This window comes from Anopheles moucheti, chromosome 2 (assembly GCF_943734755.1).
Source record: "Anopheles moucheti chromosome 2, idAnoMoucSN_F20_07, whole genome shotgun sequence".
Classification (NCBI taxonomy): Eukaryota; Metazoa; Arthropoda; class Insecta; order Diptera; family Culicidae; genus Anopheles; species Anopheles moucheti.
The window spans coordinates 103,412,165-103,434,224 of NC_069140.1; the positions used below are offsets into that span (position 1 = coordinate 103,412,165).

General features: G+C 37.7%; 1 protein-coding gene across 1 annotated transcript in view; it reads left to right on the forward strand.

The window, feature by feature from the left end:
* Nucleotides 1–22,060, forward strand: part of LOC128298920 (fat-like cadherin-related tumor suppressor homolog) — a 60,882-nt gene that overhangs the window by 14,204 nt on the left and 24,618 nt on the right. Inside the window, exons 3-8 of the mRNA XM_053034734.1 lie at nucleotides 7,152–7,258; nucleotides 7,405–7,612; nucleotides 8,183–8,244; nucleotides 8,859–9,014; nucleotides 15,074–15,220; nucleotides 21,627–21,996. Coding sequence (XP_052890694.1) covers nucleotides 7,152–7,258; nucleotides 7,405–7,612; nucleotides 8,183–8,244; nucleotides 8,859–9,014; nucleotides 15,074–15,220; nucleotides 21,627–21,996 — 1,050 coding nt within the window. The remainder of the gene's footprint in view (nucleotides 1–7,151; nucleotides 7,259–7,404; nucleotides 7,613–8,182; nucleotides 8,245–8,858; nucleotides 9,015–15,073; nucleotides 15,221–21,626; nucleotides 21,997–22,060) is intronic.

Genomic DNA, 22,060 nt, shown 5'->3' on the forward strand with positions numbered 1-22,060 from the left:
GGTTCATGCCTTCGGGTTTGAGACGAAAAATTATTAGATAGGATTAATCAGTAACGTCTCATACTACACAGGTGTCGTAATACTTTGTGCCATGTAGTATAGTGACAGCTTAGCTTGGCTGTTGACAGTCTTCTACTTTGAAGTGCGGAAAAACCTGTCTGCACTACTTTAACAATCAAGTTGAAATTATTCTCCGAAAAATACTCACATCTCTATTTTTGGTGGCTGAATTCGGGAGCTACATCGTATTGATAGACGACACGTGTTACCACTCGAGGCTTGCAATGGCGCACATGCCTTGTCGTGCATATTTATCTTTTTTTAACAAAATAAGCTTCGTATGTGTCCGAGTTATATAGCCAACGTAGAGAATGGCCGCACCGTGTGCGGTTTTCTGCAACGCATTTTCGAAACGAACGAGTAAATGCTGTGACCCATGCGCAAACTCAACCAAGCATAGTGTAGCTACTTCAATCTAATTCACGCCGCGATGATGTCAAAATGTATGCAAATCCATCTGAGGAAGGACTATTCCCTTATGACGAAGACTCTAACTCTGTTGGAAGCTTGGTGGTTTGATAGTTGGGAACACCATTAGCTCTCACCAATCTATCACATTCGCTCCTAGTGGCAACATGCTGCACAAATGGACGAACATGGGCTTTTGGACACCATTGGCAAATTTGGCGAAAAATCATACCATTTACATCTGGATAAGGTGAGAAAGCTTTGTTTCACACCCGTTAGGAGATTTTCACAATAAGGTTTTATCTGGCCATCAGCGTAAAGAATCACCTTTTCGCCCGATTCTGAAATTTGCTGTATGGGATAAACTTGGTGAAAACAGAGTAAAATGGAATCGTGTATGCAAAAACCTTTCTGATCATATACCACAAACGAATAGAAAATTAAAGCTGAATGAAGATTTACTACGGTGTTCAAGCAGTTTAAGTTTTGAAGGACGTGTTTAATGGGAATTAGGTACATGTTTTATTATCCTATTTGTTTATGAATAGTGTAGAGGGAAAATGTAAAGTAAGGAAAACCGGGATAAACTTCGAATGAATATGATCCACTTGAAAGGAATCCATCATGACTACGGATTTCAGAGTGTATTGCTATTCTAGGGGATTTGTTTCGCTTTGCGGAAATGTGTAGCTTTGGTTACGAATCCTCTTATTTCATGTTCAACAAGCGACATTCATGGTGCAATAATACCTCATTTGTGTCAACCTACAATTTTTAGGAACTGAAGAAATCTTCGCCTTGCAGTCGATCCTAGAGCAGATGTATATGACAATCGAACTATACTCACATTGTCACATCAACATTAATTGTATCAGACAACGGGCTTGAAATCATCTGCATCGTTTCACTCACTTTACGAAAAATTCGTTAAAACAATTTATATGTACAGTCATTTCCCGAGTTTCGCGTCAATCGAGTTACGCGAATCGCAACATTTTGACAGTTCGTGTAATTTTGTATGTGGAGTTTAATTTTTTATTTATCAAATTTCAAATCTTCCCAAAAATACGCCACATTTTAATTTTATTAGCATTCATTTTGATAAAATTTTGATATAACAGTCGAAATAACTATAAAAATATCAATCAAATATGTGTTTCGAAACGTGAAAAGAAGAAATCGATCCTTGAATACTAAATTTAAACGGTATTATAAAACGAAATCGAATCCACAAGTTGCTTTTAACTCTGAAACGACCAAATTATTGCACTTATCGAGAAAAAAGAAAACAATTCTGCCATGTTCATCACTTGTTCGGTTTTACCTTGAACACGGTTGGGAGCATCGATTTTTTAGCGAAAACTTCCTTCGGTACTTTAATCGTTTTATGTTCACCATATGCATTTTTTTAGTTACCACACATTCGTAACTATGAGGTGCGCTAGAGAGTAAGAGAGTTTGTACTGCAATGACTATGGAAACCAGTCTACCGCTCTGTCGATTTGTCGAATTGTTTGACGTGCATAGTTGATACTTGAATGGATCGTTTTTCGACGGTACAATATTGAAAATAATCAGGTAGTTTCAGCTGGTCCGCATATTTATTTATTTATTTATTTAATTTATATTATGACGGCAATGCCGTATTTTCAACACCGCTTGTGTTGAGCGATAATAACAATTGTCACAAGGCATTTCCTCCTTGCGATTTGCCTTATCCCGGGCATACTCGGTTGTATTGGATGTTGGAGTATGTCTGTGTTGTTTGTCGGTTTGTCTATCGTTGTTGTAATCGTTATGTCTGTTCTATTGTTTTGTGTGTTGATTTTGGTCCGGTGCTATTGTTGTAGATGAAATTGTGGTTGTGATAACTGTTAGTGTGGTTTGGCAACCACATGGAGGCTCGGGGCGTGGCTGGCAGGTGACTGCGTCGCTTTTCACATACACAACATTCGGTGTTGGACATTGGCAAAGCCTTGACGGAACTGAAACAAAACAGACAACAAATGATTAAGACGGACTACAAGCATACACCTATAAGTCTGCCCCCTTTTTGCGGCTTTGGTGCTGTCCTCAAAGGCGACTGTTTCCTCAACGGCTTGAAAATGGCACAACAAAAAACATTTATTTACAAGGACCACACAACGAATAACGAAGGATGGGGGATGAAAGGATTCACGTGGAAATAAGGATGGGATTCAAAGGAGAAGACCGTTGTCCCTGGCGAAGCGGAAGATAAGCCTCATGTATTTCAGGTCCCTGCCAGCCAAAACATCTCGTATCGGTGTATCCGGGATTCCACCGATGTCCACGACTGCACTCTTCAAGGAGGGTCTGGCGGTTTCGAACTCCACGCAGTGCCATTATAGATGGTCCACATCATGGAATCCGACCCCACAGCCACACACTTTTGACTCAGCCAGATTGATACGCTGTAGATGTGCATCCAATGCGAAATGATTCGACATGAGTCGGGACATCATCCGAATGAATGCACGATCTACAGGGAGCCCACCGAACCAAGGCCGCAGGGACACTTGCGGAGAGACCGAGAAAAGGAAGCGACCGAGTTCATCCGCCTCCCACATGCTCTGCCATCGAGACAGGAAAAGTTGCTGTGGGGTGCGTAAGAACTCTTGGTAGGAGATGGATCGGTCGTAAAAAACGCCTTCTGTGGCGCCTGTTTTGGCCAGTGAGTCTGCTTTCTCATTGCCGGGAATTCCACAATGAGAAGGGACCCAAATTAGCAATATTCTAAACGCCTTGTTAAACACAGAGCCGAGCAATTCTACAATTTTAACTACAAAATGGTCTTGGCTCTTAACAGCCCTTGGAGTTTTCAGTGCTTCAATAGCACTGAGGCTATCTGTAAATATGAAGTACTGATCCGGGGGACTCGCTGCTATTAACAATAGTGCGTAAAAAATTGCGGCAAGCTCAGCCGTGAACACGGAACATGGCTGCCTCAATTTGAAGAATGCTTCGGTGGTCTCGCTAAAAACACCGAAGCCAGTGCCCTCCTCAGAGGATGACCCATCAGTGTAATACTGGTTCATTTTGTCAATATGGCCGTACTTGTTCACAAAAATGCCCAGCACAACCCTCGGGCGAAGATCATGAGGAATGATCTTGATCTCCTCACGCAACAAGGAGTCCGTACTAACAATAGAACTGTAGCACTCAGGAAGGGCAGCACGGTTTACTGCTTGTGGGGCGCTAGGATTGACTTGTAGAGTAACAAAATCATTATAGATATTAATGATTTTGCTCTTAGAACCTGTCTCTATAAGCGCTTTAAAATTTTCTATGATCAAGGGATTTGATACTGAAGAACGAACCAGAAGGCGAAGCGACAGCATTTCAAAACGTAATCTCAGCGGCATCACTCCGGCCATCACTTCTAGGGACATGTTGTGCGTAGATTTCATGCTCCCTAGTGCGAGTCTAAGACTACGATACTGTAAGCTGGTCCGCATATGTCATAGAATATTTTCAATTTAAGCTTATTGTATGCGGGTTCGCGAAAAGTTCCTTCTTCCTTCCTTGTTTCCGTATTCATTAGTTTTGATGTGGCGAAATCAATAAACCGCTCTGCTTTTGATTGTTGACCTGTAAGAAAATGCATTCCATTGGTTTAATGGAAGTTTTCCTTCAAATTGCTACAGAATAGACAAAAGGTAGTGAAATACCAATCATACCATTTTTTGTTTAAATTTATGCCAAAATGTTAATCATGAGATATCATTGAAAAAGTACTTATGACTTTTTTATGTATGATTTAGCAATAGTAAGATAATGAGTTGAAATAAGATAATTAAATAAAATAGTTTGGAAAGCAATTCCATCACTAGTACTATTATGCTACTGCCGTGGTTTATCGGTGCTACCATGTATAAATCATAACGCTCAGAAATTATTTCCAAACAATTGCATCCTTGCCACAGATGCAGTTATGAACAAAACGAGCAATAGCTCTAAACTTAAGAAGTTGAAGGTATGCTTAAAATTTAATCTAGTTTCTGCATGACAAGCATGGCATCACAAGTATCCAATCTAACTGCTAGATGGGTAAACATTGTAGCTTATATGTTCCCAGTAGATTTGCTTATGACATTCGCTGCTCCGCATGACAAAGTTACATTTGCATTCGGGAATGGGTTTTGTTAGTATTCAAACTACTGCTGGAGCCAAAATATATTGCCATCCGGAAGTAAATCCATTCATATCTATAGGTAGTACGATACACAAGACAAAGGGTGAAAGGGTGGCCAATCGACTTGGCCTACGGACATATTCATTCGAGTTTTGTGCAATAAGATACTCGATGAGCAGTGAAGTGTAAATTATATTGACTGCATTTCACTATAAATCCGCTGCCGCTAGATAAAATTTGACTGATGGTCACTGGAGTTCACGGTAAATGATAACAACACCTTTCTCTTCAGGCAAAAGTTAAATAAAATTTATCACATTCAAGACACTTGAGTTTGGTGGTTTGCATTTCATTGACATCGCCTTGAAAACGTTTTGTTTTCCAGCTTTAGCAGAACATGCTATTGATTGCAAGAATAGAGACTAAGAGGCGGAATTAATGGTCGCTGTCGACGGACCAAATGAATAAAGTTCCGGCGCGATTTCATCCGTCTGTACACAAGACACACAAGAGTATGATTATAAATTGTTCAGTACCTGGAAACGAAGTCCGGCATCTTACACGCGGAAGGAAATCTTCCAGCCAATCCATGGAAAACATCCTTACAAACATTGTGGTTGATCGACTTGCTTCCGGTTTGCCAAACGGTAAATCGTTTTGTTTCCTGTATTACATTTGTTTGAACAAGGAAATGTGTTCAAACATGCGAATATAGCAACGTTTGATAGTGGCTTCATTTAACGAGTCATTGGAACGGTAAAGTCAATTCAGGTTTTCTTTTGTGTTGCCTTGAAAAGGTTACTTCTTGTGATACAGTTACGTTTCAGTAATTGTTTATCTGAAATTTGGTTTCTTTCGTTATTTCTTCTAGCAAAGTTTGGTGTAAAGCAGTTTGACGATCCTTGCACGTTACATAAATAACGCTTGATTACGGTAGAGGGAGCGATAACATGGCAATAACAGATGCAATTTCGTTTCCTCTTTCGAAGCAAGATTTTACGTTTGTCTAATTCGTCACATAAAGCAGCAATTTTGCTTCATTTACCCGCCGTAGCTGAATAATCAGTCCTGCATGCGGACGATTGGTCCAGATGAGTTTTTAAACCGGTCCTACATGATATGACCTAGACAAAATCTCACCAGTACCGTTCCCTTGTAGCAAGGACTGACAATCCCGGTTATGTGGTAAAATATGTTGATACTTGTTCAATAACCGTCCTAACGAAAAAAGAAAAAGAACCATTTATACCACCTCAATGAGCATGATGGCTATTTTTCGTTCCATATCGGCTATATGTCTGGTGAAACATCACATTATTTACCGAACTACCATTATTCCACGATTTTCACGATCCACCGCCAACGATTTTTACTTATTAACATTTTCTTTGTTATCCCACCAGCTCAAGTCGATTCTTTTCATGTCTGACCCAGCCTGGGGCTTTTCCCAGACAATGACAAAGTTGTCGCATGCTTGGCATGCTGTATTCATACTAATCCCTGTAAATACTGTTCTGATCAGTAAAAACGATGGTCCTTCGTTCATTCGTCACGCTATTCAAACGTTCCTCGTTTCAGAGGGGGATTCTTGTCTAGAGAATGACATTCATCTTAGGAGCGAAATGAGTTCCGATTATAAACGTGATCTGCTTAGCCTGATTGTTAAGGCAACAACTAACCGGCAAATTGACCCAACTGTTTTAATTGATCAGATGTTCTAGAAACAAAAAGCATACAAAAAACGCTTACTTTTCGAGCAAAAAAGAATAACATAAAGGAAACATAAGATTAAGCTAGCAAGCGTTTGTGTTCTTCGTGTTTTATCTCTTGCACTTACTTTAATATTTTTACGTTTAACGGTTCACGTGCGCCCGATGCAAATCTTAAAATATATTTCAGGTCGTGTGGTATTACCGATTTGAAGAAGTCCCTTCCAGTGGGCACCGGAGGAACAGTGAAAAATACAAGGTGTTAGATGAGGTAGTAAGGACGTATAACAAAGAGCGGAGCAAATCTTTCAAATTCCCTACAGAAACGGAACCGTTAGAAAGGCACAACAAAACGACCTTTAATGATAAGGAAGATGAATGTCCATCCTTGCGCGATTTTGTTGTTTCCTAACATACCATACCAGCATACCGCTGTGGCACAAACTTAGATTTAATAAGCATTTTACAACATTACGAGAAAGCTTTCACTACACCAAAGTGGTCGGTAGGGTAGCGATAAAACAGACGTTTTCGCAACGGCTCGTCGCAAAGCTTGCGAAGTCGTAGATCATGATATTTTACGCAAAATTTGTGGCACGGTAATTGTTCTGCAAGCGATGATTGTAGTATTCTTACATTATGTGTTATTTAAATAAATTAATTGATCCAAAGCATTCCAAACATTGGTTTTAAGTCCTGTTAGAACATGAAACAGATTTATGTATAAATCGGAATGATAAATTAAATATGGAGAGGTACCATAAGTTTTGCTGATGTATTGCTCATTAAGCTTTCCTTTCTTACTACCTTCACTTCTTTAGGAATAATTCGCACGCTTGCTTTATTGGATTTGGAAACGAAGCCGAACTACTGGTTAACAGTATGCGCACAGGATGAAGCAGTCGTCCCGCTGCATTCCTGCGTACAGGTGAGTTGCTAAATTGTGATATTCTGGATAAAATCCTAATTCCGTGTCTTTCCCTTGAGGAAGCTTACCTCCCCTCTGCTATTAAAAATTATTTTCTGCACTGAAGATTTAAATTTTTTGTCGCTTAACTTTACTTATTTTTTCAGGTGTACATCGAGGTACAAAACCAAAACGATAATGTGCCACTCACCGAGGATGCCGTTTACTATCCCTCGGTACCAGAAAGCAGTCCTCCGAACGTGAAGGTGCTACAATTGGTTGCTGAAGATCGAGACATTGATTCAATGCAGCAGATTTCTTATCGTATTACTTCCGGGAATCCTGAGGGTTACTTTACCATCAACAGCACCAGTGGTAAGCAATTAGCTAAAGCGCACACACATCTTTCATTTATATGGTGTAATAATCAATTTAGGATTGCATATTGTCATTATCCAAGAACAGAAGCAAGAAACATTGCCAAAAGCATAATCTTGTAGTTTTTCGTCTAAGGGATACGACAAAAAAGAGGAATAAGTGTGGCAAGAAAATGCAAAGCCAAATAATAAGTTTTAATATTGGTTACTGTTCAGTTCCTATTGAACGAATGATTTTAACAAACGTTTTAAATGTGTAGGTTGAAATAGAAACGAAAAAAAAAAAAAACGTCTTCGGTTACGATTCAACCGTAAACATATATCAAGGATAGGGTGAAAGAAGAACTAAACTTCAGAGGCAATACTCCAAAGATTCGCTGGGGTAGTCTTTTTCTGACTACACGGGTCTTTGCAAGGTTTTTCTCAAAACACTTGTGAGTAAAATTTTCTTTTGCGTAGGTTTGGCATATTATATAGACGTAGTTTTAGACTATTTCCATAACTTTATTCCCTGTATGAAGCTATGAATCTATTTTGTCAATTGTGTTTTACAATGCATTTTTTTCAGGACTTATAACTACTACGGCACGAAAGTTGGATCGCGAAAATCAACCGGAACACATACTTGAGGTAAGTTTAAAGACATGAACTGCATATAGAGATAAAGTATTTTTGTGTTTAGTTTCTAATATCAATTGCATTGAATTGCATGACTTTTGGGGAGAAGAAAAAAACAAGAAGAGTGGATTATTCGATGCGGAGTATTTGACAAGTTGCAATATCGCGAAATTACAGTCGAAAACAATGCTATTCATTCGTCTTAAATATAGCAAACCACCTACTAGTACCTGGAAAGTGATTCTTTGCTACAGAGAAACGGTCCGGATTGGATTTTATAGCCGTGCTGTCGTGTGGAACCAGTCCCAAGTGTCAGCCTTATAATGTAATTTTAATGAAAAAATCGATATAAAGCTTACTGCAATGGCTTCTCAATAAATGAAACTGAATTTCTCCTCGCGCATAATATCAAGCCCTTTGACATAACTGTTTTACTTTCCTTTCCTGCTACGCTCATTAATCTTTTCATACAAACTAAATTTGCCATGAATGTAATCTTAAATGGGAAAGAGGCAGCGCTCTAGGTCGCTACTCTTAGGATATTTTTCAAACCCACATCAAGCTCTCTGCTGCTCCCTCGCACCATGGCTAACGTTAAATTCTCTTTTATATTATTTTAATTACAGGTCCTAGTCATGGACAACGGAGATCCGCAGTTATCGTCGACTACACGCGTAGTTGTGCAGGTTGAGGACGTTAATGACCATGCGCCAGAGTTTGATCAAAAAATGTACAAAGTGCAGATACCGGCAAATGCCAAAATCGATCAGCCATTGTTTCAGGTGAGTTCGGTATTGACTTCTTTGTAATTTTCCGTTATGTTATCTAATTGTAATTTTACGATTCACGCCATTATCATCCATGACAATAAGTGAAACACACATACAAAGACATTCTAATATTTTATACTATAAACGGAATGTGTGTGATTGTGAGCCGATTGTCGTCGATAAAGTGCATCCTTTATGTTAGGTGTTTTTTTGTTTTTATCGTACATTCACCATCGAAATATATACCACTCTCGAAGCAGTGGAAACATAAAACTCTCAATCACTGGATCAATTTAACACCCCTAGTTCTCATTCTCATTCTCAGCTCATTTTTTGCATGCCCTAGTTCTCTCGCTTAATCGGGACGACCTCTATCTATTAATCATCCCTGACATTCTGACATGGATGCGCATTTTCGAATCGTCTGTTTCATCCATCGAACGTAGAGCTTGTCGATATTGCATTCTTGTTCGTTTTCTGCTCTTCCATTCAACTAAATGCAACGTTAATACATAGTGGTATTGCCATCTGTTACCGTTAGTGGTTAGGCGTTAAGCGGTGCGAGTATTGCAATTGTTGATGCGATATATTTCGTTCTGTGTTTTTGCTTCTTCACGATTTAACAAAATCTTCTCTCTTGATACAGTTCATAACGAGTTCGGTGGGATTCACATCGCACCTCTAAAATGTGCAGATTAAAACAGTTTCCCACGTGATAACTTACCGCATATTCAGCTAGCAGATTTTCGAGAGTTTCCAGCACCGCATCTCGGAGAATTTAGCCAGTTTTACTGTCACTGGTGGCAGAAGATATGACGCGTCGAGTTGGATCGTAAAAAAATGTCCATGGCGTTTATGTGTACGATGCGCACTATCCGTTTTCACTGTTTCCATCCAGAATATAGGAAACTCTGGCGCAGAAGCGGCTTCCATGTCATGCGAATGTGGGATTAGTTTCATAAAGCAATAATCCTTTTTGAAGAGCATAAGAGATGCCCAAAAACATTTCGGAAATCCAACCCTGTTTTGGGTTAAAAATTGCCTAGAGTACCTGTTGGTTTCTCAAAACTAAATCATATATCCCAAATCATTTTCTCGGTTGTTTTTTTCCTTAAAATTGGTGTGACATTATTCACTCCTACGCGCAAAAGATCTGTAGAAAAGCATATCCTCCCTGTCAAATTAGATGATTCTTAGCACATCAACCCTGAACACCTTTGTCCCATTTTTAGTGGTGTTATTTAATTGAAATCACTCTCACATTTGTGGTTTGATATTTTTTTCTTACGCTACAACCTCTTTTATCATTTAGTACGAGGTCAAAGTTACCTAACGAATGTCTAACTGGAACACATCGACATCGTCTGACTTGAAAGAGATTGCCAACTGGACGGGTATCATTGCTTCACTCATTACAATCTCATTTAGCAGAAAATAATAACATTCGCCCTAATGGGCGACGACCATCGTTAGAGTTCCAGTTCTAGCGACCACTAAATGCACTGATCGAAGCAAATAAACATGAGGGCAAACCGTATCACAATACCGTGGATCTGTGGCGCATGTGCACTCACACATCGCACTCATGACCTGTGTCATTGAAAATTCCAAGCATTCAATTCTGGTTCATTGCAAAAATTTCATCATCTAGTTCGTCCAGGGTAAAGGTATCATACGATGCTACGATTTGTGTCATTTACGATTCTGCTTGGTTCGAGTAATCGTACAGATTTTTAGGTTATTCCTTACCAGCAGTAACACCTCTTGTTGATGTTCCATGAATTGTGATGTCACGATACAGACACTTGTGAAAAGACAGTATAACGAACGATTAACATTTGACAATGTTTGTTAATATAATTAAAAAATGTTTTTTTTGTGTTCGTCAAAATCTTCTTCTTTTCTGCAACACAATCTCTGGTACAACTTTCATGGGTATCCTTTTTTTACTCCGGAGGATTGAATCCTATGTTCTCACCTACTTGTATTTATTGTAGGGCGGGCAGCTAGTAACAATATGTGTTAGAGTCCGGGTTCTCTACAATAATGAAAGATTTTACGAATAAAACTTTACGCAATGGTATTTAAACATTATAGTTATATTATTTCAATTTAATTTCCAGTATGTCGGTTTTGGAAATTTTAGTTATATTAGTTGTAAAAAAATCTCTAAACCAACATTTAATCATAATTTTCAATCAAAGTAAAAGTATATTGCATGTTATATTATTTCACTATTTTCACAATATAACAAAAATGCTAATTACGAGAATATGTAAATATGTTAACACATGTGTTCTTCCATTCAAAATTTAAATCCAAATACTTTACTGACGCATGCTTTCATGTATCAGCGATGAATAATTCAATCAACTTCGTGTAATTAATTCCTCTACCACAGCAGCTCACTCGTTAACGTTGCCTACGAAGGCATGCTCGACACACATTAAGTAATGAGCTGAATAAAACGATGTGCAACAAACAAGCGGCACAAAAATGGGGAAACACGGGATAAAACATCCGCTCCTACACAGCAAATGATTTATCGTTTGATGTTATTGATGTTGTTCCACTTGGAAATGTTTGCTTGTATTTATCGTCTATTTTCCATATAATTCGGTGCTTCTCTCTACGTGTTGACATTTTTATTCATGTAGGCCTAGTATAGACTCTATCACGGTGATGCATAACGTTCCCACTTCAACAACGTGTGAAGAAGATTAAATGATCGAGAAGGGGCCGTACAAATAGAACTTTTTTGGTTTGATTAATTGAATGATAAAGCAGCATCTTTCCTCATGGACTACAACAGTTGAATTTTAATTAGAAGCAAGGAAATACCTTTCATACCAGACTACAAAAACTCAATAATCTACCTCTGCATTTTGTTGGGACGTATGGTTTTGACCACTCTGACCATTTTGTTTCTATTTTAAGTTTCTTTGTTTATATAATTTACTATGCGCCTCCATTACGCATGATCAAATCGAAGATTGATACGTACGGGTATACCACACTCACACTGTTGGATTGGTTTTTCTTTAAAATCTGGTAAAACAAAGTAGCGCCCATACTAAACTGCTTCATTACAGTATGTTTGTCGTTACTTGTGCCGCTTCTAAAACCGAACACTCTTTAAAAGCGGGTGTTCACTCTTTAAGCGAACACTCTTTAATATTTTGTCTGTTACCGTTACCATGTTGTTGAATGCCAGCATTATATGCTCTTCCTTTTATTTTTCTTCTTCTTAATCAGCACTACAACCTAAAGAGGTCTAGGCCTGCAATTTCTGGCTTTCTGTGACTTTATTGAACCGTAGTAGAATAGTCAGTGCTGCGTATTTACTAGTTCTTTGGTGATAGAAAATCAGTGCAACGAAGTTAGTAAAACAAAGTAGGTGGGTGAAAATATTTGCGCTATGCACTATATATTAGCATCCCCTGACCGAAAAATCGTTTGCAAGCGTATTGTAACATATAGACTGTTAGTGGTCCAGAAATGGTAAGAGAATGTCATTCTTGAGACAAAACAGTATTCATCATTTTACGCATGTACAAGTTAACAGTTACATACGGCATTGCCGTCATAATATAAATTAAATAAATAAGTTAACAGTTACAATATCACCTTACTACGCTTCATTCAGCGTCTGTCGTACTGTGAAACATATAACATCCTTATTCCATTATTCAAACTTAAATTATACATTATGAATTCTGTTTTTACTCAACGCAAAAAGAAGGCTACTTTTGCCTCTGTACGACGTTTAATCCACTTTAGCTGTCTGGCAAAATGCTGTTGGGATTATTGAAATTGATTTACCTGTAAATGTCAGTTTCGTTATTAAGCTTGCCTACGCTGCCGGTTACATACCACCTACTCGATGTTCAATACAATTAGATGCAAGTGATAAATTATTCAAAATTTCTTTGAAACCTCCCAAATAAGCTGTTGGACAAAACCACACATGATGCTTAATGCATATTATAAACAGAGGATGAATGAATCTTGGTTTATTAGAAAATTTCGTGACTGCGGAAGAATTTATTACAGTTTGAGTTGGATTTTTGAAGTACAGTTGAATTGATTATTAGTTATTTAGATAGCTTGCACTAGTGTTCAGTATTATGATATTTTTTTGCTTGTCGGCTTGTCGGTTTTAGTGTATAGTGAAGTGTACTTGAGTAAATACACTGGCATGTAACTAAAACATAAATAGTGAAGATATTTATCACAACCTAATATATATAACTCAACGCGAGGGCAAGGGCTAACATTTTCTTTTTCTTAAAGTTAGTAATAATAAGAACAATAAGTGCGAAATAGGTTTCATTTGCAGGTACAAGCGTAATTGGATTAAAGTTTGTTATCTGTTAGTTCGGGCAACAACAACGTTGTGTAATAATATCTATGCGTTGTGAATTGATATCTATGCTACGGTTTGAAATTCAGGTTTTGCTGTTATTTTTATCGATCTGTTTTCTACAGTACGTTCGGTGCTGGCGATTATCATAAAGGTGATAATCACAGTTACAAAGACACTGCTGGAAGCATGTTTATTATTTTCATCCTTGTCATTATTGTCATCAGCCGCATCGATTAACGGTTGCTTTGTGACGATGATTATGATCTGCGCATAATAGGATCTTGATGATGCCGACCAGCTGTGAGCAATGAAGATAACCAATCATTGTTGAATCCAAGCGATTGCGAGGCCTAGACTGCCTCGACGTTCCAGTTTATGACATGCATCTGACTGTAGTCATGTTGTGCTATTGAAGATATCAGCGAGGCCTAGACTGCCTCGACGTTCCAGTTTATGACATGCATCTGACTGTAGTCATGTTGTGCTATTGAAGATATTTACAAGGAACGTTAATTACTAGTACCGCCAGGCACTGCTATCAGAATAGGATTAGAATAGCAACTGACGAGGGTTTCATGTGTGTATTCATAAAGCGTACTTAAATCACTTCACACTAATTGCATTGTACCAAACAAAGTAGTTGAATGCGACGACAGTGTTGATCATTGGTGGTTATCAGAAGCTGTAAGAAAATAGAAAGGAGCATTAGGTATTTTCACACGATACAATTCCTGCTCGATTTTTTCACCCTCTGCAAATCTTTATTTTGCATGTGTTGTTGTATTCGAGTAGAGATAGCATTTATTTTAGCAGAAAAGATTGACCAATTTTGGTGGACAACACGATTTTTTTGCTTGCAATCTTTTGACAATGCTTAGAAACTCAGTTGTACTGAAGGAATGACGTCTGATCTAATCTCTTTTTATTGCTACTGTATGTGATGGTACTGGTAAGATTTGTAGTTAAAGATTTGTATCGTGTAACCGTGCCTATTGAATGACTATGATTGCTCATTTGGTACATTCATTATTGATCGATAGAGTGGCGTACTTGTTGTTAATCGTAAGTGCTTATTTACCTTTTATCATGTTTAGAAATACTTACACCAAATAGCATGCTGGGAAAGAAAATGTTTTCCGGTGTAAGGTAAAACGAGAAACTCAATAAACGCTTCATATATCATTGTCATGTTCATCATCTTGCTGTGGTCTCAACGCAAAAGAAAATCATAATTTTTGAACAATCTATTTTTCTGCATGATAGTTCATTGCCTTGCTCCGTCAGCATTGTTATTTATCTGTAATTTAAATAAAATTAAACATACTATACATTTCTCACGTACCGTATCTCTGTATTACGATATCCTTCTATCTTTTTATTCAACCATTTGACACATGTACTTTTCATGAAACACAACCATCCCTGCTACAACGGTATCAATAAACATGCCTACCCTGAACGCTGTTGCACAACCACATCGATACTACATCGACACGACAAAACATCCTCAAAATTGTATGTGGTACCTTTGACAACCTTGGTATGCCGAATTTCGTCAATTTTTCTCCTGCGCTTTATTTATCGCCAATTTGAACATTTTGTTTTGCAATTGTATTGACATTTCGTGGCTTAATATAACGGAATTACTTGTGGTTGCTACATTCCTTCGACGCGGATTTTATCTTTGCGCTTTCGTGTTACACAGAATGATTTTGCTAGCAGTGGGTATGAACCGCCGGAGCTGGAACTGACCGAACCGATGCTGTCTGATCCGGATGTTGGGCTGGATGAAGCGACCACGTGGGAGTCATTTCCGGAGAAGAACTTCAACGACCTGCAAGTTATTTTTCGGGTAATGAATGACGGTCTTGAATCTGTTGCTTTTTACTTTTCCTTTTTTCCGTTTTATGGGCTTTGTTTGTTGGCTATTGTGGGTTGTTTTTTTTTCATTATTGCTTGTTTCAGAGACATGCTTCATAATTTTTCCAACTGATAATATAGGTTACAATATCTATATTCCTTCTATGACGGAGGATTTATTGTAATGCAATGCTTGTAGCTTCTTAGGGTTCATACAATTATTACGTAACGCTGCTAGGTGGGAGGGGGTTAGTACCAGCGTTACGATTTGTTACATAGGGGGGAGGGAGGGTTTTACGTAACACGGGTTTTTTGTTACGTAACATACAATAAGATTATACTTAGATAGTATATGTATGAAAAATTAACTTATTTTAGGGATTTTTATACAAATTCCATGTTATCTATCTACTTGTTGATTGTTTAAAGGTCAAGTTTAATTGAGTTTTGAGTTTTCCGGCGCTTCGTGGTCTTGGTCTGCTGCAAGAGTCCTCTAAACCACCTACGATTGAACGCCGTCGTTAGCCAATCCATAATCTGTCTGGGGGACCCATCAACGTCAGCCATCTATCTTAACTTGGGCCTACCATGCTTCCTCTGTCCATGAGGACGACCTAAAACGGCTTTTTGGACAGAGTCGTCCGATGTCATTCTCATGACGTGAGCAGCCCACCGGGGCCCAGGCTGGTCTAATTCTCTGTACGACGGTAGGTTCGCCGTACGACTCATTGAGCTCATCATTGTAGCGGCTCCATTGTCTTTCCACACATACGGGGCCAAAAAACCTTCTGAGCATCTTCCTCTTTGAACGCGGCTAAGAGGGTTTCGTCAGTTTTGGACAAAGTCCAAGTCTCACAGGCGTATGAAAGTACTAGGGCTGTATAAGTTCTATATACTCCCTGCCTCGTTTAACTGAAAATTTTTCACTATATCTACTTTACCAACAAATATATTTATACTGTCGCCATTTTTTTTACATCCTTTAAATCTGTGTTTAATAAAAAAAGTTAATCAAAAGGTGAATGAATAGTGAGAATTAACAGAAGACAAATACGAAAAAGAAAGGTTGCTAGATAAATAAGAAAGGAATAATACTGATAAATAATTTACGTACGAATTATTTTTCTTTATAGATTACATTAAATAGTACAATGGCGAATCGATGTAAACTCTCAAACGAGCTTCTTAAACTTTTTAAATGGACTATTAGCGAATGAATCCTTCGTTTGGGAACTGTGATGTTGAAGACTTGTATACGAAGCGTCTTCCAGAAATTGATATCTTTCCAGAACTCCTCTGAGACCTCTGAAAGCCTTTGTAAGCCTTTGAATATGGTCGGATGAGCATAGTGCATAGACATAGGAGGATACAGTTCCTACTTGAATATACAGAAGAAGAGATAACAACCACTTTAGGTGTGGGTGTTCGAAATGAATAACGGAAAAAAACTATATATTTATAATATTTTTTATAATTTTTATAATTCTTATTGGTCTGAGATTTGCATATATGTGAATGATAAGCAATACGGCATGGCCGTCTCTTCAGAATAAATGGATGATGTGAAACGACTTAATACGAATTAAGACGTATCTTAACACGGAAATCATCTGACATAATATTGTATGTTAAAATGGAATAAAATGCGCTGTATAAAATTATATAATTAGTAATAAATTTTATTTTTGTGTTGTTGTTGTTATTACAAATAATTGTAATAAACTTTTACTGTTGGCATACGCGATATGAATGAAAGGTTGAAAATACAAGCGCTCTTTCCCTTCTCATACCTTACAGTAACATACGAGACAAAAACTAATGAAAGATATCTACCGAAAGTTTTGAGCCGTTAAGTTTTATTAACTTTGGAAATATGTGACATTGTAGCGGGTCAAAAAGCAATAAGGGTTCATTTCGGCAATTCGATTAGAGCTACTTGTAAGAAGATTAAACTATATGTCTTAACCTGGGTTATATGAAAGCTGGCCTGGCCTGCATTAAAGAGTGCGGAATATTAGTTTTGTTCCTCTGTGTGGTGACAACTTAATTCTTATGATGTGGGAAAAAAAACTTAGAATGAAGTTTGGCAAAACTGCTTTTCTCCTAATGAAGTTAATTCGAGATAAATTGCTGTAAGCTATTTTTTTGTCTTCTAGATTAGTCCAACGTTCGAAGGCATTATGTTTTTGAAGACAGTAATAAATCTTAATACTGTTCGGAAAATTTCAGATACAGTAGTAAATGTCTAGCAGTTCCACACAGCTAGCAAGAGCAATTTAGTTTCGTAAAAACGGTTATCAACCACAAATTTTATATCCCATCAGTGTCTGCTTTTTGCCCTAGGACAACTACTCCAGGATACTACTATCAACCACAAATTTTATATCCCATCAGTGTCAGCTTTGGCTACTGCAACAACTACTCCCGGGTGGTACTCCCATTAGTATTCGTCGTCTCTACAACCAGTTCATTGAAAAAAGGAATACGAAACTACGGCTTAGGAATAAGGGTTCGAAGTATGACTTTCACGACCGCACGAGAGATCAGTATACCTGATCCAGTTACGGTCGATGAAGTGCATGTATCGTATCACAAACTAAACCTGAAAAAAAAATCCCTCCATCTTGGAAGGGCTCTAGAAATCGGAGTTGGGCAGGTGTCCTTTGCAATCGTCTGCTAACCACTCAATTCGAAAGCCGTTCTTACCGATGGTGTTTCATCGGTTATTCTTGATTTGTTTTTTATATAGATATGTTGAACGTGATACTTTGTTTTTTTTTGTTCTATCTGTTCTATTTTTTCTGTGATATTATGTTTTATATTTGTGATTTTTTGTATAGTTGTGAAAGTCATGAAAAATGACTCCCTTTTATAGTTTAATAATTTGTCACTCGGTCTGTGGATGCATACTTGAAATACCAAGAACAAAGCACTTAATTTGTGGTCAACCATTTTATGTGGGTTCTCTTGCGTTGTTATAAGAAAAGCTGTATCGAGTTAATTTTGTAATCGACGTTCCAACATAACAAAAATTAGGAATACTTATGGCTCTTTTGTCTTTTTAATTTAATCTTTTTTGCATTTTTCATCTGAACAAATGATTCATTTGCCACTTTAACGACTGATGAAAATAGATAAATGCCGAATGTTGAATTTGGAAGACTTCGGATGTAAACTACCCCCATTCCAAAGACGTGAATTGCCGAAACGGACTCACTATTCTGTACACACTATTTTCGAAATGTTTAAGATTGAAATATTTGGGATCAATTGATTATTAACATATTACTAAATTTCTTAAAATCGCAATCTAAATTCTCTACAAAAATGCAAAAAATAGTTGATTCAAGCCCACCTCGTATTCATAGCAACGTTAAGGCGAATATGCTTACCGAACGTTAAAACAACTTTTCCATTCAATGTGCCTCATCATCTTCGCCTAACAATAACATTATCATAATGTATTCGATATTTGTTATTTTTTAGTTATAAATACAACGCACGCTCCTACAAGTTTACTGTTTTGCCAGTAAAATAGCGTTTTCAATAGTTTAAGCATTTTATCTCCGTACTTTTCTTCCGAATACATTCATTCCGGTTGCATCAGTGTTTGTGTTCCAGAACAGTGCTGTGATTAAATCAATGAAGAGAGTACTTTTATAACGCCCTTTTTCAATGATGGCAGAAAGTACACCAAGAGAAGCTGGGTTACCGTTTCTTTGTTCGTAATTAGTATTGCATGTTTTCATCCATCTGATTTACTTCGTTACAGTTTCGTTTCTAAATGAATTTTATTTTACGTTTCGCATTTTGGATCGGTCCAGTCGTGTGAAGACCGTCATCGCTACCAATAAACCACCGGGCCACATAGTCCTACCTATGAAGACCAAATCTAGTGAAAAGATAATCAAAATATCTGACGGGAACATTATCCCAGGATTGATTAGTGTATGTCCTAGCAAATATTAATGTATGTGCCTGTGGAATGAAAAAAGACCACGGTACATCTGAAGCTTAACTCAACCATCCTTAGTTAACTTTTCATTTTTATTATGTGTTTTAAATTTCTTACATATATTGTATGTTAATATGACGGGTAGGGTTTGGGGCGCGTTCCTTTGCTGCTGACTCCATGATTAGCGTCAATCATAACGAAAACTTGGTATGAAAAGGCCAATAAATTGTGCATGCAAAGTGACATTCTTCACAGGCTGTGCTACGTGGTGAAGGGTTTATTAGCGAATGGCGAAAAAAAACCTGTTACAATTTTTTTAATTTAACTTAAGATGTTCGTTTTACTGTGTCAAATACATTGTATTTTTTTTATCAAAAAGTTGGTTCTAGGTAACTTTGTTGTTATACGAGTGGTCTTGTTAATGGAAAAAAAAACTTTTTCTGTTTGTCCTGTTCAGCCAGTCTATCCTCTTTTATTTTGCTTTTCTTTTTCTTAGTTACTGCCTTACTCAGCCCTTTCTGTAGAGGGTTGTTCCAGGTACGAATGGAATGGGGAGTAGGATTCGACCATAAAGATATGGTGATCATAAAGCAATATTCAACATTCGGCATTGCAAATTGCGCAAAATATACTGGCTGTGTCACTTTATGCATTCTTAAGCTACGTCAAACGCATCATGTACTGTTTAATTTGGATTAAAAATTTGCTTTCTTCTTTATCTTTCTAAAAACCACGTTCTCGATGTTAATCTTATCTAACAGTAATACTATGTTGTACATGTTTTTGATACCCAACGAACGAGAGAGTATATAAATTCAATTGTCGCATTCAAACAGATATTAAGGCAACATGCGAAATAGCGTCCTTTTACATTTCCCATACAACAGAAGTTTAAAGGAAAAAAAGTGCTTCATTTTACATCTTCTTTTATGGATGAGGATTCAAATGTCAATTTTTTTTTAAATATCACAGCTCATGACGCTGGTTAGCCAATTCGTATGTCTAAACCCCTTCCTTCCTACTGAATACGTGAAAGGGGATCTATTTTTATTCGAGTATTTGTATCTATGCAAGTAAATAATGTCACTTATGATTTCATGTTTGTCTTATGACAGAAGAGCATTTTACTCATTCTCCCCTTGCATGGTGTCAAAATTCCATGGGGATACTCCTCCAAAATGCCTGTAAGGTTTTCGCACACATCGTAAGTGAAAAATAAAAAAACGTAAACAGGGCCGGAAGAATATGTTATTCCACCACCACCATCAGATTTTTAATACAGCAGCTCATGATGCTGTTGGCCAATAGGCATATGCAAAAGCCATAAAAGAAAAATACCTTATCTCGTCGTTGGTCGTAAGGGAATGTTTCCTCTTTTATGAACAACACTTACACACGTCTTGAGCAACCTTGTATTTTCATAGGGACGCACGATATAAACTCGCGCAAAAGCATTTTACTTGGTACTAGATGAAAACGCGAAGAACAAGTGAAGTATCTGATAGTGTACAAGAGTTATAGGAGAAGTAAAGTCAACTTAATCCTGGAGGATGGCGTCGAATGTCATAACACACCGGATGTACCACGTAACACCATATGTATAGAACCGGTAACGACGATGATGACGAATGACTAACGGTTGGTTCGTTATCCGTTTCTATCCGGTGGGTGTCGGTTAGAGAACAGAAACTTCATCAACGGGAATAGAACCACATAAGGCTATAGGACTTTGACAATGGGTGGAGCTCATTGAAAACAAAGATCCTTTGCATATGCACAAATACTCGTTAGAAGTGTTAAATCTTCGCCGGGAACGATATATTTTTTTCAGTTAGTATGTACAATGGCAATGTTATGCAGTAGAAGGCTCATGAAATAAAAAAAGTGATAAAGAATTTACTCGAGTGATGCATGCAAGTGAAACCGGTGACTTGTATATTCTATTACGTTGAAATGTTTGCTCTTTGTTTGCAAATAGAATACTTTTTCCAATATGAAGCGCACTGCACTTCCACTTCGGGTTATTCGAACCAAAGCGTGACGGAGTGCACTGTCTCGGCTTGGAGTGGAGTTTGGAATTGACTGGGAAAAACGAACAGGACATGAAAGAGAATGTATCAATTTAGATACGCAATTTTGCACAGCTTGTGTCAGAAGGCTAAAGGAAATGTAAGCTGCTTCACGATTCTGTATAAAAATGCCACCCTCCGATTTATTGTAACTGAGACATCAAATGTAGAGCGAGTGAAGAGTGTGTAGCAAATTGAAAGCTACCATAGAGTATGTATTTTTAAAACTTTATAGTTATTGTAACTTCAATTATTGACGTACTAATGTAAAGAGCATCTTTTTTCAAAATATTTGGTGCCGAAAATTTAATTTAAAACTTTTTCCAATGTATGACTTGGCTAATATTTAATGTTTGTTGTAACGTCACCAACAGGTACTTGCCACTGATCAAGATATTGGTGAGAATGGTCGAGTTTCTTATTCAATCAAACCGGGCCGGGGGAAAGCTAAAAAATTCCGTATCGACCCAGACACCGGTGTCATTTATGCTGCACGATCGTTCGAGGTGGACACTGAATATGATCTATTGGTACGGGCAGAGGATCATGGTGTTCCTAAGCGATCACAGCAAGCACGTGTGGTCGTTGCTGTTGTCGGTGTACCTCTGCAGTCGGACAATTCACCGGTAGTGAAAACAGGTGATCAACATGTCGAATTAACTGAGAGCGACGTACCCGGATTTCTGGTGACACTGATACAAGCATCTGATGTAGATGGAGAGCAACTGTGGTATGATATTGTTGGTAAGTTTTCAAGGTTTTTTATGCTTGTTCTTAAGTGCAATTAATGAATAATTATTGTTTTGAA